The sequence below is a fragment of the Dermacentor silvarum genome, chromosome 6, assembly GCF_013339745.2.
Source record: "Dermacentor silvarum isolate Dsil-2018 chromosome 6, BIME_Dsil_1.4, whole genome shotgun sequence".
Taxonomy (NCBI): domain Eukaryota; kingdom Metazoa; phylum Arthropoda; class Arachnida; order Ixodida; family Ixodidae; genus Dermacentor; species Dermacentor silvarum.
The window spans coordinates 159,581,886-159,597,692 of NC_051159.1; the positions used below are offsets into that span (position 1 = coordinate 159,581,886).

The following is a 15,807-nucleotide window of genomic DNA, read 5'->3' on the forward strand; positions in this document are numbered from 1 at the left end:
CAAGTGCTCTTCGAAGGTGTGCGAGTATACGACGATATCGTCGAGATAGGCGAGCGCGTGGTGCCATTTGGCGTCCCCGAGTACGCGGTCTATCAGCCGTTGAAACGTGCTCGGACTTCCGGAGAGACCGAAGGGCATCCGTACGAATTCGTAGAGGCCCCTGTGACAAGTAAATGCCGTCTTGCACTCGTCGCCTGGTCGCATCTCTACTTGGAGATAGCCTTTGCTAGCATCCAACGTCGAGAAGTACTTCGCTCCACCGAGGTTGGAAACTATCTCGTCCACTCTTGGGAAGGGATACGCATCCTTCTTCGTGACCGTATTTAGTCGCCGGTAATCCACACAAAGACGGGAACTGCCATCCTTTTTGGGAACGAGCACGACTGGGAAACCCCAGGGGCTCGTGGACCGCCGTACGATACCCGCATCGAGCAGCTCCTGTAGCGCCGCGTCAATTGCCTCCCGTTTGGCAGGGCTGACCGGTCTAGGGTTGGATTTCCAAGGCTGCGCGTCGCCCGTCTCGATGCGGTGTTGCACCAGCTTCGTGCATCCTGGGCGGTCTGTGAACATCTCATCGAAGTCGTTTAACAACGATAAGACGCGGTCTCGCTCGCGCTCCGTCAGATCCTCGGCGTCCGCCAGGAGATCGCACATTTTCTGTTCCGGTCTCGGCGAAAATCCGTGTTGACAAGTCGCCGCCAGCGGTTCCGGCCGCTCGCGAGGCGCGTTGCTCTCGCCGAAAAGATTCCTCCTTTCCACTTCGGCGACTGCCGGTGCGGCGAAAGGCGTGAGCGGCGCCAACGGGTTTTCCCGGTAACCACCGTTGCCGAAATCGATTACAATGCCACTCTTCGCTAAGAAATCTCGGCCGAGGATTACTGGGACCGCGAGGCCAGCCAGATGAATGAATCGCTGCCTCTGCCGCCGCTGATTCCAGCGCACGACGAGTCGCACGCCGCCGTTCGAGCAGGCCTCTCCGCACGCCAATTGGAGAGGTAGTTTTCGCTGCCGCAACTTGACCCCTCTCTGCGCAAGGTGGGAGACGGCCTCGTCTCCGATCATCGATGCGCTTGCCCCGGTATCGAGTAATGCTTTGAACTTAGTCCCCGCGATTGCGAGGTCTATGAAGGGGGCATTCCCGTTGTTCTGCGCTCCGACTCGAAAGACAGAAGATGCCGCGATGGTGCTTGCCTCGCGGGCCGTTGCCTTGGCCGCCGGCACTGTTACCGGCGGCCCGTCTCGTTTCCCTGCTGGTTAGGGCACTCACGCGCGATGTGTCCCGTCTGGGCGCAGTTGAAACACCGTACGGTATTCCGCGTCGTGGGTTGTGCTATGCCGGGCTGCTCCGCCGATCTCCAAGCATCGGGCTGAGGACGGCCATCCGTGATCGCGTTTCTAGCGGATCTGCCTAGTTTCGGCACTGGCCTGTAATCGTCTGATCGGGCGTGATGTTGTGCGCTGCACCAGCCTTTTGACTGTATTGCCTGCGCGGTCCTCCACCCGCAAGCGTAGGGATCGAGGGCGCGGTCCGATATTTCGAACGGCGCCGTTGCACCTGCGGACCGACCCGGCATCGCAGCGTGCTCGCTGTTCGTGCGCCCGCTGCCGTGCCAAGCGCAGCTTGGTTCCAAGGACTCCGATGGCGGCGGCGGTGGTCGGTACGCGCGGGCTGCCGAGATTTCGGCTTGCACCCTGCGTGATTCTGCGGCCAGCTCGTTCAGGTCTCTGCAGCGTGAACTCCGCAGATAAAGTGCAAAGGTAGGGTGGCTTTGTCGAATTACCCGCTCCACTCGCTCCGTGTTCGAAGCGCTCGGATCAGCATACTCGAAAAGCTCCTGCATCGCCCGAACGTATTCCACCAGCGATTCGTCCGGGGCCTGTGTGCGTAGTTCCAACTCCCTCCGCATCTGCAGTCGGTAGTCATACGGGAGGAATTCGTCTCTGAACAGCCTACGAAACTCGTCCATGGTGCTCGCCGTGTGGCCTACCAAACGGTACCACCGGGCGGCCTGGCCGACTAGAGCAACCGGGAGAACTCTCTCCAACACCGCGCTCTCGCGCATGCCAGTCGCTTGCTCGTACTGTCGTAACGCCAGTAGAAAAACGTTGGCGCTCATTTGATCGCCGTAGCCACTGTACGTCGGTATCGGGACTCCGATACGAGGCCCGGGTGAAATTGCGGTTTGCAACACCTGCTGCAAAGCGCTCGCCAGAAAGTGCACGGGATTTGCCGCGTCTGCAGGTTTTCCTCCGCTATTGGAACCTCCGAAACTGTCCGGCCCGATTGCGGAGGTCCCTGTGTTTACTGGGAACGGGTCACTATCGGGCTCCGTGACGCGTGGTGATCTCGCTGCGCGACCGAGAGCCGAAGTAATTGTGCCGTTTGGCCAGACTGGGTGCGCGCCCAAGGTGGCCGGGGCGGCTGCGCCCGGGGCGCGTGCTGTTGTTGTGGGTACAACCTCGTCTGAGTTGAGCCCTAGGTAATGCACGCCGAAACTTTCCGACGTTCTGGGGACGCGTGTGGCGGCGAGAGATCCTTCGCCGTTCGAAACAGGTCTCTGGGAACCGCCGCCGTAATCCGTTATGTTTACGGCGCGCACGGAGGGAACCAATATTTCGCCGAGTGACGAGAATAGATTCGGTAGCTCGCCGACATGTGCCGGTGTGTTGGTGAGGTGCGCGGGGTTGGGCACTCCTACATTTGTAGGGTTTATGGGAATGTTGTACGTGCTTTCACGGCCCACGTTTGTGGGTGACACGGCCGCTGCAGCCAGGCCTGAGTTTTCCCTGGCTTGACTGCAGATTTCGGCCAACTCCATGAGATCGTTCAGTTCGTACTGTGGGCTCGTCATCGTGTAGTGGGAGCCGGCTGCTCGATTGCGTCTGCAAGCGAGAATTCACGTTGGGCGCCAGTTGTAACTCCGGGTTCTCTCAAGACGCCTTTGTCCCTAAGGCTTAGGCTTGACGGCCAACTCCCTTGTGCTTGCCCTGTACTACCGGGGTTCGGCGGTATCAGGACTGGCAGAAACACGACAACGCACGATAGTGTAACAAGTACAAACAGGGTTTATTGCTCCAGGGGGAATTCGCTTGGAAGCAGGCTATAGAGTCGACCTCGACGTTTGTCGGGGTCGAGCGTGGTCGAACAAGGTAGGGCACGACAAAGGAAGGGAACAAGATGGTTACCTGAGCTCCGTCCTTCGTCGCGGCTCGCAGTCGTCTCCCTCGTCCCCGGCGTGCGCCGGTCGCGCCGCTCGCGACCGCCCCGCCTTGTTCTGGGCTCGGTCCAATGGGCGCGGGACTCCGCGGCCACGTGACGGTCTACGTATGTGACCGGTTCGACGGGAGGGAGTGAGCTCGCGCCGCCGGGAAGCCGCCTGGCCTTCCCGAGCGGGAGAACCGTGCAAGGAGCGTCTGCTCTACTCGCGTCTCCTGGCGCGCCTCTGGACGTGCGGAATTATCGGTTTCCATAATCCCCACAAGCTCTCCAGGTGAAACTGCGACAACTTTTTATCCAGCGGCCGTGACTGGAACGCCCATGCATTTCGTGAGACACTTTCAAAATTATTATCTCGAAACTGGTTCAGTCCTGAGAATTCGTTCCAAGTGGATACGCCTTGCGAACTCAGCGGCTATAATTCGTAGGTAGAAAGGTGTGCCGTAAAATAATTAATTAGAAAAATAATTAGCGTAATTATGGTAATTATTCAATTAGGCGTTTTGATTTCTCGTGGAAGTAATGGCTGCCTCATCGAGTAGTTTAGATCAAGGATTATAATTGTGCTATCTGCCACAGGCAATATTAAAAAATTTGGTGCAGCTAAAATGAAACACCCTGTATATCCCTACACATTTCCTCGCTTCTGTCCATGCCCAAGGTCAGCGTTTATCATGCGTTTGCACCTGAAAAAAGTTGTCGCAGTTTCACCTGAAAGGCGAACCATCAATTGCGATAGCAAACTTGTAGAGAGCTATACGGAGTAATGATATTAGCTGTATAAACTTGGACATGCAGCAGCATCGGCAACACGCAGAACTGTTGTCGACGCCATCGGCGTTTTGCCCGCGTTCGCTCAAAATGCGTGCGGCGTTGGTGACTGTTGCCGGAGCCTCTGATATAAATAGGCACTTCGTGCCGCAGCCAAACGTCGCCTCCCTTCCCTCCCCCTCCCACACGGCCTCTCGCGCGTCGGAAGAAGGCACGTTTGCTCTACATATATGGTCATTGTAAAGGAGAAAAGAGACGCCTACTTCTGCAGCCCTTAAGCGAGCACGGCGCAGAACGCGCGTTCGTTCTCCGCCCTGCGTTCACTCCCCGTGAAAGACGCTCCCCTCGCGCCCTTTCACTCGCACATACAGCGTTCGGCGCGCGGCGACGATTTCTTCTCCAAATGACGTCATACGGAACCTCACGGGGCCGGCGACGGCGACGGCGACGGCAACGCCGACGGCAGAAATCTGCTTTTGAGTGTCCATATAATTGCTATCGCAATAAAAGTGATAGAACACGAGGAAAACAGGGCATACTGTGCCACCAATATGCACAGCAGTCACCTCATTCTCAGCCAATACAGTTTTGAACGAACTAGAAAGGTTAATCCCTTCGACCTTACGTCGGGTTAATATGGGTACCAGGTCACCATGGCTTGTTTTTAAATGAAATGACCGACGCACTCGCACGTACATCCCTACATGGACCAGTCATGCATGTTCTGCCGAATTCTGGTTATATCACCGCGGCTAGGTTTAGAAAACTATGTCCCTTAATTTACTCTGCAAAACAGACATTCCAAATCATAGACTTAAAGCATTTGCTTTACCCTTGGGATAATCAATGGGGTCCCACACATAAATTGGAAATCTCGATTACAAAATTACGATGCTGTATTCCACTCCTAAATTTTTATCTACAGAGGTCTGGTCTGGCGATGTCCCCTCTATGTCATTTCTGCAAAGAACCTGAAACCATTGATCATTATTTATTAAACTGCCGCCGATTCGCAATCCAGAGAAAGAAATACTTCGAAATTCCGTTCCGAAAATTAGGCATCGCTATGAACACTGAAAATATTCTATCCTTCGGGGCATATACACTGGGTTTTAGCCACAGGAACGTATGCAGGGCCGTATGCGAGTTCCTTGGTGACACAAGAATACCTAGTTAAATTACTGATATATTATTTATTATTTTACAAAATTCCAATTTACGTTAATTTACTGATGGATTATTTATTAATTTCGAAAATTCCAATTAAACTGATTGAAATTCATTACTTTCTACCTTGATCTCCTTCAAAAAAGCACATGATACCCTATAAGATAAAATAACATACGGGTCTAACATCAGTTAGTTTCATTGAATAATTTCAACCCACCTGTTTAACTTCCGGCTTCTTGGCCAATCCCCCGTGGTGGGTATGCGCCATGGCATAGAAAGCAAGCAAGCAAGCAAGCAAGCAAGCAAATTCCGGCTCAAGACGAAGAAAAGAAAGAAGCAGCAACACGGCATCGAAAATGGGAAAGGTAACATCTTATGGGCCTAAGTTGATCTTCTCTTTTCAAATCATGAGTTATTTTCACTAAATAACAGACATTTTATCTTCTGGTAGCATATTATATTTGCTTTCTATGCATGCGTATTTATCGCGTCTACTTAGTTTCACAGCTGATGTTGCGATAGCAGATGTAGTGCCATTCACATGCTTAGAAATTACGGAGTGAAACGCTTGATGGCTGAGAACGTGCCTACTTTAACAAACAGATCAGCTCTACTAATTAGTGGAGAATTTTGAAATAGGGTTACCTTGATGGCTTTTCGAATCCTAGATTTCTCAGGATTCGGAAAAGAACCTGATCATGTTTGTTTTAATCCTCCGGTATGCAGACATATGTCATTGATGTTTTTGCATATCCCGGCTCAAGTTCGCTTGTTTGCCAATGACCCACCAACTTCAGGTAGAGCATCAATGCAGCGGTAGCGCGATCTACGTGACACCTTATTGCTCACCGCGCTGACCTTCAAAGTCCCGACTGTTTTGCAGGCTGTATATCAAAGTATAACGGGTTATTTACGTGCATTCTATTCTACCGACATGGCTGCACGTCCAATTCTGTTGTGTTTTGTGGTGATTGCTTTCCTAAACACCGTTTCCAATTCATTACTTTTGCCAGGGAGCTTCAAATGCTTACTTCAAGACCAGAAAAGGCTCGGCAGCTGCCATTACCACCGTGAGTGTTACATTGCTTTCAGCATATTTGCCCATTTAACAGGAAGCAATAAAACCAAGGCCCATTGCGTGCGGCAGTTTTATTAGGGCATGATAGAGGCACCATTTTATGCCCTGAGGTATCCGATCACTTAGCTGTTGAGGCAGAAGCTTTGCGAACACTCCCGTTTTGTACTATCAACGATTCCTTGGGGAATCACTGTGCTATTCGCAGCGAGATTTCGTCGCGTGCGGTCTGGTTTGTGTATGGAAAAGTCTTTACATGGCACTCAACAAAGAAACAAATTCAATCTCCATAGGCGTATAATGTTTGTGAACAGCATATTATCAGATTTACCAAAGTTTCTTAGGTTTGCATTGTAAATGTTTATGCACCTTCAACTTCGATAACTTCACAATACCGAATGCGAATGCGTGTCGCTTTAAAGCTGAAATACACTATGCTACCATGAAGAGCTGTATTTGACATGGAAAACGAGGATTGCGTATCCAAATAGGTGCTAGTGGATTGGTTTGCGCACGTGGATGACGTACACTTACGTAATACTGACCTCACCGTGAGAAGATGATAAAAGAAGAATGGCTTTCACCGCCGCCATTGACAACCGAACTCACGCCGCTGCTGTATTACGAAGGTGAGAGGGCGTCGTAAGCAATGAGCCAAACGCGCAACTTGCAATCTTGGCATGAACAGTGCGTCACGCATGAACGAAATGGTGACTATTCTGTGCGTATTTTAAAGGCAACGGCTGACAATTTCCTGATGCTGCATAACACACACGGCCTAAGGCCAGCACAAGTAGGGTTTCTGAGGCTTATTAGAGCAAATGGCAAAAAGCAAAGCGATGCAGGATGATTTCTGAGGCGAAAGTAAACGGCAGACAGATATTAGTGGTGAAGATGTTGTGGTCACCAGTAAAATGTCTTAGTGAGTAATAGCTTCGCATCTTCAAACAACAATAAGCAATGATTACGTGGCAATTACCTCTGCGCCGTTGGAGATGTCAGCGATTACAGAAGGGACCTGTCGTCCAAATTTCTGAGAGCAATAGGCTGTCCTTTCTTTAAAAGCTCGCATTGAATAGCGTTGCCTCATGAATCAAAACAACGAAGTTAAATCGCCTTCTTTAATGTCATAATTTTCCGCTCGGCAGATCATGGCGTTCGCGATACTTTTGATGCTGAACGCGGGAAGGTTCTACATACACGGGCCCTTTCACATGCTGCACTACCTGGGCTTTGCCTACATGCTCAACGGTGCGTTCATGATTTTGCACGGCCTCATGGGCGACATGGATCCTACCAGAATGTTTGTGAGTATCGGGTGAGCGAGGGCCAAAATAGCTTTTTTTTTTTTAATAAATGGCACTTCCAGCATGTTAGGCTTAATGATGTCGGTGGTGGTAACGGGGGTGGGCTTGGGCTCCTGAGCGTGGCCGATACGGCGCACTTGCAGTTCTAGGGCCGTAGTCAAGCGTCGTGGGGCCAGGTGGTCTAGCCTAGAGCACTGCACTGGCCGATTTTTTCAGCCCGGGCCGGGCCCGGGCACGTTCTTACGTTGGGTTGCCCGCCCGAGCCCGATCAAAAGTTTTATGCCGAGACCCGGGCCCAGCCCGGGCCCGGAAATAATCTACGTTACCCGCCCGGCCCGCCACCCCTTTATCTTAGGCCCGAGCCCGGCCCGAGCCCGGCCCGAGCCCGGCCCGAGCCCGGCTCGAAACCGGCCCGAACCCGGTCCGAGACCGAGAAAAACATGTTTTGCATAGTCGAGACGCGCGAGGATAACTCGACGCGCGTTACATGCACACCACCAGAAAGTTCGAGCCCGGCCCGGGCCCGCGTGAAAAAAACCGAGCCCGGCCTGGGCCCGGGTCACAAAGCACATGCCGTGCCCGAGCCCGGCCCGAGCCCGTGAATGCCCTACCCGGCCCCGGGCTTTCGGGTAAGCCCGCGCCCGTGCAGTGCTCTAGTCTAGCCTCCCCAACTCACCCATGACTTAACGACTGACCGATAGATCAATTGAGTGAGTGAGTGAGTGAAGTGAAGTTAAGGAGGGTGGGAGGGATAGAGGGAGCGAGTGAGTGAGCTTAAACATTTAAACAGGCTGCATGAGTGACGCCACAGTGAAGGACTCTGGGATAACTTTGACCACCTGCGCTCGCAGGATCAGTGTTTTTTCCTGCGAAAGTCTCCACCTTGAAGTTCAAGACATCACACCAGACGATATCGACCGCCGCGGAGCCTGCTGCTCTTCGTAGCGCACTTCGCATAATTCGTGAGGAACCACCTAACAAATGGAGTGTTTTCAGTGACTCCAAGGTAGCTCTATATTGCTTGCTTTCCGCCTTAGGCCGTGGACCCTACAAACGACTAGTCCTTGAAATCCGGGAGCTCCTTCACCGCCTCGTCGAGCAAGGACACGACGTCACCCTTGAGTGGCTCCCTAGCCACTGTGGCGTAATGGGCAACGAATATGCCGATGAAGCTGCTCGATCTGCTCATGAAGACGGCGCACAGGAACCCGCTGTCAAGAACAGATGCAGCAGCGAAACTTCGAGTGCTTGCAAACAATGCCACACAATCGTTGTGGAACACACCTAGTTTGCAACACACACGTCTGCATCGACTGGACCCCTGTCTTCGGCTTAGACCTCCACCTGGACTATCCCGACCCGAAACAACGGTACTTTGCCGATTGTGGCTTGGTGTCGCATTTACAAAGTCGTTTGATTTCCGCATCGGATGGGAGGATAGTGCTGTATGAGACCACTGCGACGACGAGGAAACAATCCAGCACGTACTGTGTCACTGTCCCCATTACAGCGCACATAGGCAGCCACTCGCGACCGCGCTGGCGCGTCTTGACGACCGACCGCTTTCGGAGCAGACAGTCCTGGAACGCCGGCCCATACAGTCGTCACACAACAAGTCAGTCACGGCACTCCTGAAGTTTTAGATGCGAGAGCATCTTATGCTCGGGGCAGTGTCCGTTTGCGGCGTCCGCACCCATACTGCGCGTGCGCAACTCTCCCTCATTCTCCTCTCTTAAGCAGGTATGCGCTCTCCTCCTTCCCTCTCCCCCTCTCCGCCACAGGTCCGGCACAGCAAATCATTGCGTATAATTCTCTCTCTCTCACTCTCTCACTCTCTACCTCTCTCTCTAAGGGTATGCCGGTAGGCTGCGCAAGTGTCGCGGCGCAGTATAAAGCGCGCGTTCGCTGTGCTTCCGTCATTCTCTCTCTGTGCAACGATGTGCGAAATGCCATGAACAACGTCAACGTCGGCGCTAGTTGCAGCGGCAGCGCCACCGCCGCGGAGCAGAGGAAGGCTCGGGAAGCCGGGGTTGTAGCGTACGGAGCTTCGGGCACAGCTGCAACGTGTGCGACCGGCTTTGGTTCGACAACAACCTGAGCAAGGCCGGGAGCGCCCAGAACGAACTTCAGCGTCGGGGCAAGTCGTGAACGTTACGATCGAAGTGCAGGAACTCGTGCAATGCCTACCCAGGAACGTTTCCGACGACGCGGCGATCGACGCACACATCAAACGAAAACAACCCCGTACAAACGTCTCCTGTCTTCTCAATACATTCTCTCACTCTAACTTTCATTGGGCTGTGTTGCCAAGTGAAACGAAACGGAAACTCGATGCGCACCCCCCCCCCCCCCTCCCCCCGCAATGGTTTCGCATCCCACCCTGGTTCCCCGTAGGGTCAGATGATGTGATTTCTTGCGATCGAGTGGACCATCTGACAGGCGATAGTTGTCACAGACGTTTCCAACGTCCCATTTTTTTAATTCCTTGAATTCTGTTTTTCGTGACTGCTTTTTCTCTTCCCTATTCTTTCCGCCTTTCATTTCCCCTTCCCCCAGCGCATGGTAGCAAACCGGAATCTTTTCCGGTTAACCTCCCTGCCTTTCCCACCACGTTTCTCTCCCTATACCGTTCACTCTAAGAACAGCGCAGCCATTTTGCATTCAGCCTCCATTGCAATGTGTCCGCCTGCGACCGGCAGTCGAACCCGCGAGGCATTGCTGTGCGCCAGAAATCCATTACTGCTGCGCCACTGCAGTGGGTTCAGTGCACCTTTGATGCCATAATGAAGCTATGTCGCGTCTTTAGCCTTTTAAAGCTCGAATTAGTATGGCAGCAAAATAATAATTGTTAACGCGATAAGTCTTGTTTTCATGGTATAAGTATCGCTTATTTTGCTCAGCTACAAGATCCGACAGTTTTTGTCGGGCACCGTGAGATACGTTTAACGAAATATGTGCACTACGGTTATCAGAGAATGTTGCATGCCCTGGTAGTGAGACAAACTTTCTCATGGCGCGCGCTTTTACAGGATTACGTGAGTTCATTCGCAAAGTTCGCAAACCATGCATATGCTTATGACTAGATAGAGCGACAACATACCCGCTCCAAGATAGTGTGGCAATGCAGAAGAAATATTTCAAGCATTCATCTGAGGTTTCCTATATTGACAACGTAACTTCTCAACTTTGAGTCATGTGGTATACTTCATAGTTGCATAAAGAAACCCTTCACTAATGGCATCAAAATAACGGCACTTTTCTTGCCGCATTATTATGACACTTGTAGTCGCAAAATAAGCACGCATAAAAATACGTATGTCAAATATCAAAATACACCAAATGCGGCAAGTACAGGTTTCTACGACGCTTTTTGATCGGCTTTATTGGTGTTTTTACTTTGACATTTACAAACACAAATATATGTTTAATTTCGTTTGCTAAGAGCATCCATTTTCTATACCCACATTATTCTAAAGCATGTCCCATAGTAATCTGCGGACGTCCCATGAATGTATAACTATTGAATAAGCCTTACACCTTAGACATCAGGAAGTGGTTACGCTGTAATCTTTAATATCACATATGTCTGTCAAGAATTCATGATCGCCAGTCAGCCTCTAGTGTCTGTACAGGAGTACGTTTATCCAGGTCAATTACTCACAGAGGACCATGACTACGAGAAGGAAATTTGCAGAATAATAAAAATATGTTGTAGTACATACGACAGACATTACCAGATCCTGACTGGGAGCTTACCACTGTCGTTGAAAAGAAAGTGTACAATCGTTGCATTCTACCGGTGCTAACATATGGGGCAGAAACTTGGAGGTTAACAAAGAAGCTTTAGAACAAGTTAAGAGTCGCGCAAAGGGTGATGGAACAAGAAATGTTAGGCGTAACGTTAAGAGGCAGGAAGAGAGCCGTGTGGATCAGAGAGCAAACAGGGATAGCTGCTATTCTATTTGTCATTATGAGAAAAAAGAGTTAGGCAGGCCACGCTATTCATGTGGCAGATAACCGGTGGAGCATTATAGTTATAGAATAGGTGCCAAGGAAAGGGAAACGCAGTCGAGGGCAGCAAAAAATTAGATGGGGGTGATAAAATTAGTACATTTGCAGGTGCAAGTTGGAATTAGCTATAGCGCAAGACGGTGGTAATTGGCGAACGCTGGGAGAGGACTTTTTCCTGCAGTAGACATATAAATATGATGATGATGATGATGTAGGTCAGCATAGGCGGCGTGCGTGTTATGACAAAAACTTCACACGACTCAAGAGTAAATCCGCGGACACTCTATAGTTATGGCGGCATCGTTAGTGAGCCATTGTTACGTTTCTCAATAGCAATAGCATGGTGTAACATAACTTAAAGCAATAAAGGAGAATAAGTTTTCTTATTGATAAATTGACATACAATGTTGATGCTAGCACTTTGTGATGCTAGCACTGATTAAAATTCATTCAGCAGCTAGGCACTGCGGTAGTTCGAAACCAACACTACCCAACTATGCGCACTGATTTCTTCATGCTGCTCTTCACAGCTTGTGACGTACTACGGCAGCGGTGCGCTGATGTTCCTCATCAGTGGAGTACTCTCCGTGTCCAATACTTCAGCCCAGCACTTGCTTACGATGGCCATCGGTGTGAGTATTTTATTCCTTAAGGTATACTGACCACGGATGCAGTCATTCTAGCTCTAAAGTAAAACTGATGTGTACTCGTATTTTTGGGGTAACAAAAGATTTCGATATTTAATTATTAAAGCTACGTGAATTAATTTTTGCCATTATAATCATTGAAGTATAAGCACATAATTGTGAAAATACTATGCTAATATGTAGTTTATATTTTTGCGGATGCTGGTAGAAGTTAGTATCCCGAATGATATAGAATATTCTGGCTCGTCCCAACGTTACAAAGTTTCTACGTTTGAAGGGCTATACCGTCCAGCGAATCGATGATGAAATGAAGGCTGTCTATGGGGATGATTATCCGTCGTATGTCAGTGTTAGGAGGTGGAAAAATACTTCGGAACTGGTCACGTGTATGTCGCTGATGAGCCTAGTGTAGGGCAAACTTCTTTCAATGATGATGCGGCCACAGTGAAGAAAGGGGTAGATTTCGTTACGCAACATCGACGAGTTACCTATCAAATGCTCATGCATTAAACAGGCATAAGATATAGTATTGTGTGGAACATAATTCACGACAAACTGCATATGTCTAAAGGGCCTGCGCGTTGGGTAAGTCGACTGCTAACTCCTGTGTCCAGGCAAACACAATGCGACATGACAAGGCGGATACTAACTATTTTGGACCACGACAACGAAGATTGTTTTTGTCGTTTGGTAACTATGGTCGAGTGCCGCATTTGCCTCAGTGGTTCAGAGACTAAACAGATAAGAAAAGGTGAAAACACTCTAATTCTCCTCCGTCCGAAAATTCAACGTGATAATCTCTGCAGGGAAGGTCATGATATCGGTATTCTGGGATTGTCGTGGAGTGTTCCCGACAAACCACTATAATTGAGGTCTGAATATCTGCAGTACACATTACTGCTCACTATTGAATAAATTACGAGATGCTCTAAAGCTCTCGAAAGGCGTCTGTCTTCTCGGTGATAATGCACTGCATCACTCATCTCAAGCTGCTGCAGTGGAAGCCACATAATGTGGCTATGAACTATTGCTCCATCCACACTGCTCTTCCAAACTCGCATCAAGGGACTATTTCTTGTTTCAAGAAAAGAAAAGAAATATACTGCGGGGTGAATGATTTTATGATACAGATGAAGGCGTCCAATAGGTCAAGCAGTATTTTCTCATAAGTCTGGAAACTTCTGCAAAAGAAAACCGCTCAGAGAATTATTTGAATTTGAATATCAACTACGTAGAGAAGGCTTAAAAACTACAAAGTGAAATGAAGTTTTTATTTATTTATTTCAAGGTTATGACCAGAACCTTTTGATAACCCTTCCTAGCCGTTTCACTGCCGTTTTTTTTCTGACTGCTCCTCACCCCCTGCCGGGCATTTTTTTTCATATTGGTTTATTGGAAATTTCATGGTAGTAATGCAACATGATAGTCCACAGGACATGTAAAGATACAGTCGAATCTCGTTATTTCTAACACCCTTAATTCGAACTGACGCTGTGGTCCCGCCAAAGTTATGCGTATTCCTATGGGCAAAAAGGCCCGGTAATTCCAACGCGAAAGCATTTGCAACGGTTCATTCGAACATACGGTGCCCCGACAATGCCTTCAGCAGCGCACCAAATTACACGGCGGCGCCTCCGACCGGCATTGCTCCGACACCGCCATAGAGCAAAAGCTTAGGAGAGACCGATCAACGCTAAACGGAGAAAAGGAAAACGAAACAAAAACGCGGCGGAAATTTTACTCACGACGGTGAAACGTCGAGCCGGAACACGCGTGTACAAGCCGACGTCTCAGCCAACGCTGCGGCTGCGGCGCAGGGAGAAGCAACGGCGGAGGCCCAGTCCGCCTAACTTCCCGATAACAGCAGAAAACGAAACTTCAGGGAGCGGGCTAAGCTGGCGCCGGCCAGGCGGGAGCAGGCGCCGGAACGGCGGGCGCGCACGGTGACAGTCGAAGGTGGGGGAGTTACGAGGGAGTTGAGAAGGAGGGCAAGGGGAGCCACCAAAGCGACGGCGTAGCCAAGGCCAAATGCGCATCTCTGCCGCCCTCCTCCCTCACCTTCGACGGTCTCTGCGCGCGCCCGTCCGTTCCGGCGCCGCCCGCTCCAACCCTGAAGCACGGCCGCCTGGCGGCCCTGCCTGAAGTTTGGTGTTTATGTTACCTCTCCATAGATGGCGGGACATGAACGCATTTTTTTTTTTTTTTGCACGAGTTGTCTCGGGAGTGGCAGGGAGTAAGTTTAAAGAGCAACACGAGTATACTCGCGAGTAGCAGGGGGTGCGCGTGGGTGGTTTCACGAGTTATCTCGGTAGTGGCAGTTAAAGGGCTAGAAGGCCTAACATGCGCCTCGCGATCCTGACAAGACGGTGATCTTGAAACTCCAGTGCAAATGAAAAAAAAATTACTCGGCCAATCATTCGGTGTTACATGTTCTGCGCAAACAAATAAAAGAGAACTTGCACAGCGCAAATGGTCCGCGGGCACAAATGTAGAACCATTGTTTACAGCTTATCGTGAGATTGCGAACATGATGTATTGCTATGTTGGACTATCGTCCAGTGGACAGGAAATTATGTAATACCAAGAAAAGATATGTTGCGTTCTCTACCATCTTGGTGTGAGAAAGGTTTTAATCGATTCTGTCAGTTCAAGTGGCACATAAGGTGGCGAGTGCTTTTTTTTTTTCACTTAGTGTCCGCGTTTTATGCCACCTTCGTTCGGGCTGTGTGACCAGCGTCTCTTTTGAGCTGGTGAAATCACGGAAAAATGGTGCATAGCAGGCGCTGCGTATTATTTCGTAGTTTTCTTTGATTAATTCAAATGACCATAGTAACGTTCCTTGTCGACTAGGTTTAAATAACAAGACAGGGATAATTTAGAACTCATGATTATATGGCGGCGATGAATGTACGCGTATATATGCAGTCCTTCTTTTCAGTATATCTTTTTCCTTTCCAGGTCCTTGGCATTGTCGAAGGATTCATCATGGGCGTCTTGGCAATTTTTGTTAAAACTCTCTAGCGCTGTTTTAGGGCGCCATCTGAAATGCGGTACTAAATATAGCTGTTCATCTTAAACTATTCTTATTAATATCTTATTACGCGTCGTTTCTCTCTGCGTGTAATTATTTTCTGCTCATTTGTACATCTAATTTAACTAAATGTTGCACAGTGTATGGCTCTATCACACGCTATTCTTTGAATTCTCATGCCTGATATGACAAGTAACAAAACAGCGTATCAGCGTGCTAATCGTAATACCAATCTCTTGAGAAATCTCCATAACCACTTGCCACAGTACACACATTTCAAGGCATGAGGGCTGACAGAAGGCCACGTCGAAAACTCGCACTTGCTGACGACAGCGCCTGCAATCAACCCTGCCGCTCAACGATGATCACATATTCTTTTGCCACGTCTGCCACGCCTTCGCCGTATGATTGATAAACAGAACTGCTAACCCAACAGTATATGAATGCGCTTTATGCTTCAGCGAGGTACATTGGAGTTGTGTAACGCGGCAACCGGAACACAACCTCCCTCCCCCCCATCCCCTCACCTCCTTTCGCACGACGGAAGGCGGCAGATTTCCTGTCAGCTTCCCTCTCTT

General features: G+C 49.8%; 2 protein-coding genes across 2 annotated transcripts; one reads left to right on the forward strand and one right to left on the reverse strand.

The window, feature by feature from the left end:
- Window positions 1-1,223: 1,223 nt before the first annotated feature.
- On the reverse strand, window positions 1,224-2,852 carry LOC125946354 (uncharacterized). Its single transcript, XM_049669168.1, has one exon. It carries the CDS (start codon window positions 2,850-2,852, stop codon window positions 1,224-1,226), a length of 1,629 nt encoding a protein of 542 aa, XP_049525125.1.
- Window positions 2,853-5,462: 2,610 nt separating this feature from the next.
- LOC125946355 (uncharacterized) lies at window positions 5,463-15,219 on the forward strand. Its single transcript, XM_049669169.1, has 5 exons — window positions 5,463-5,523; window positions 6,172-6,228; window positions 7,382-7,540; window positions 12,082-12,183; window positions 15,157-15,219. The coding sequence occupies exons 1-5, from the start codon at window positions 5,515-5,517 to the stop codon at window positions 15,217-15,219; spliced, it is 390 nt and encodes a 129-aa protein (XP_049525126.1). The 5' UTR covers window positions 5,463-5,514.
- Window positions 15,220-15,807: the final 588 nt, after the last annotated feature.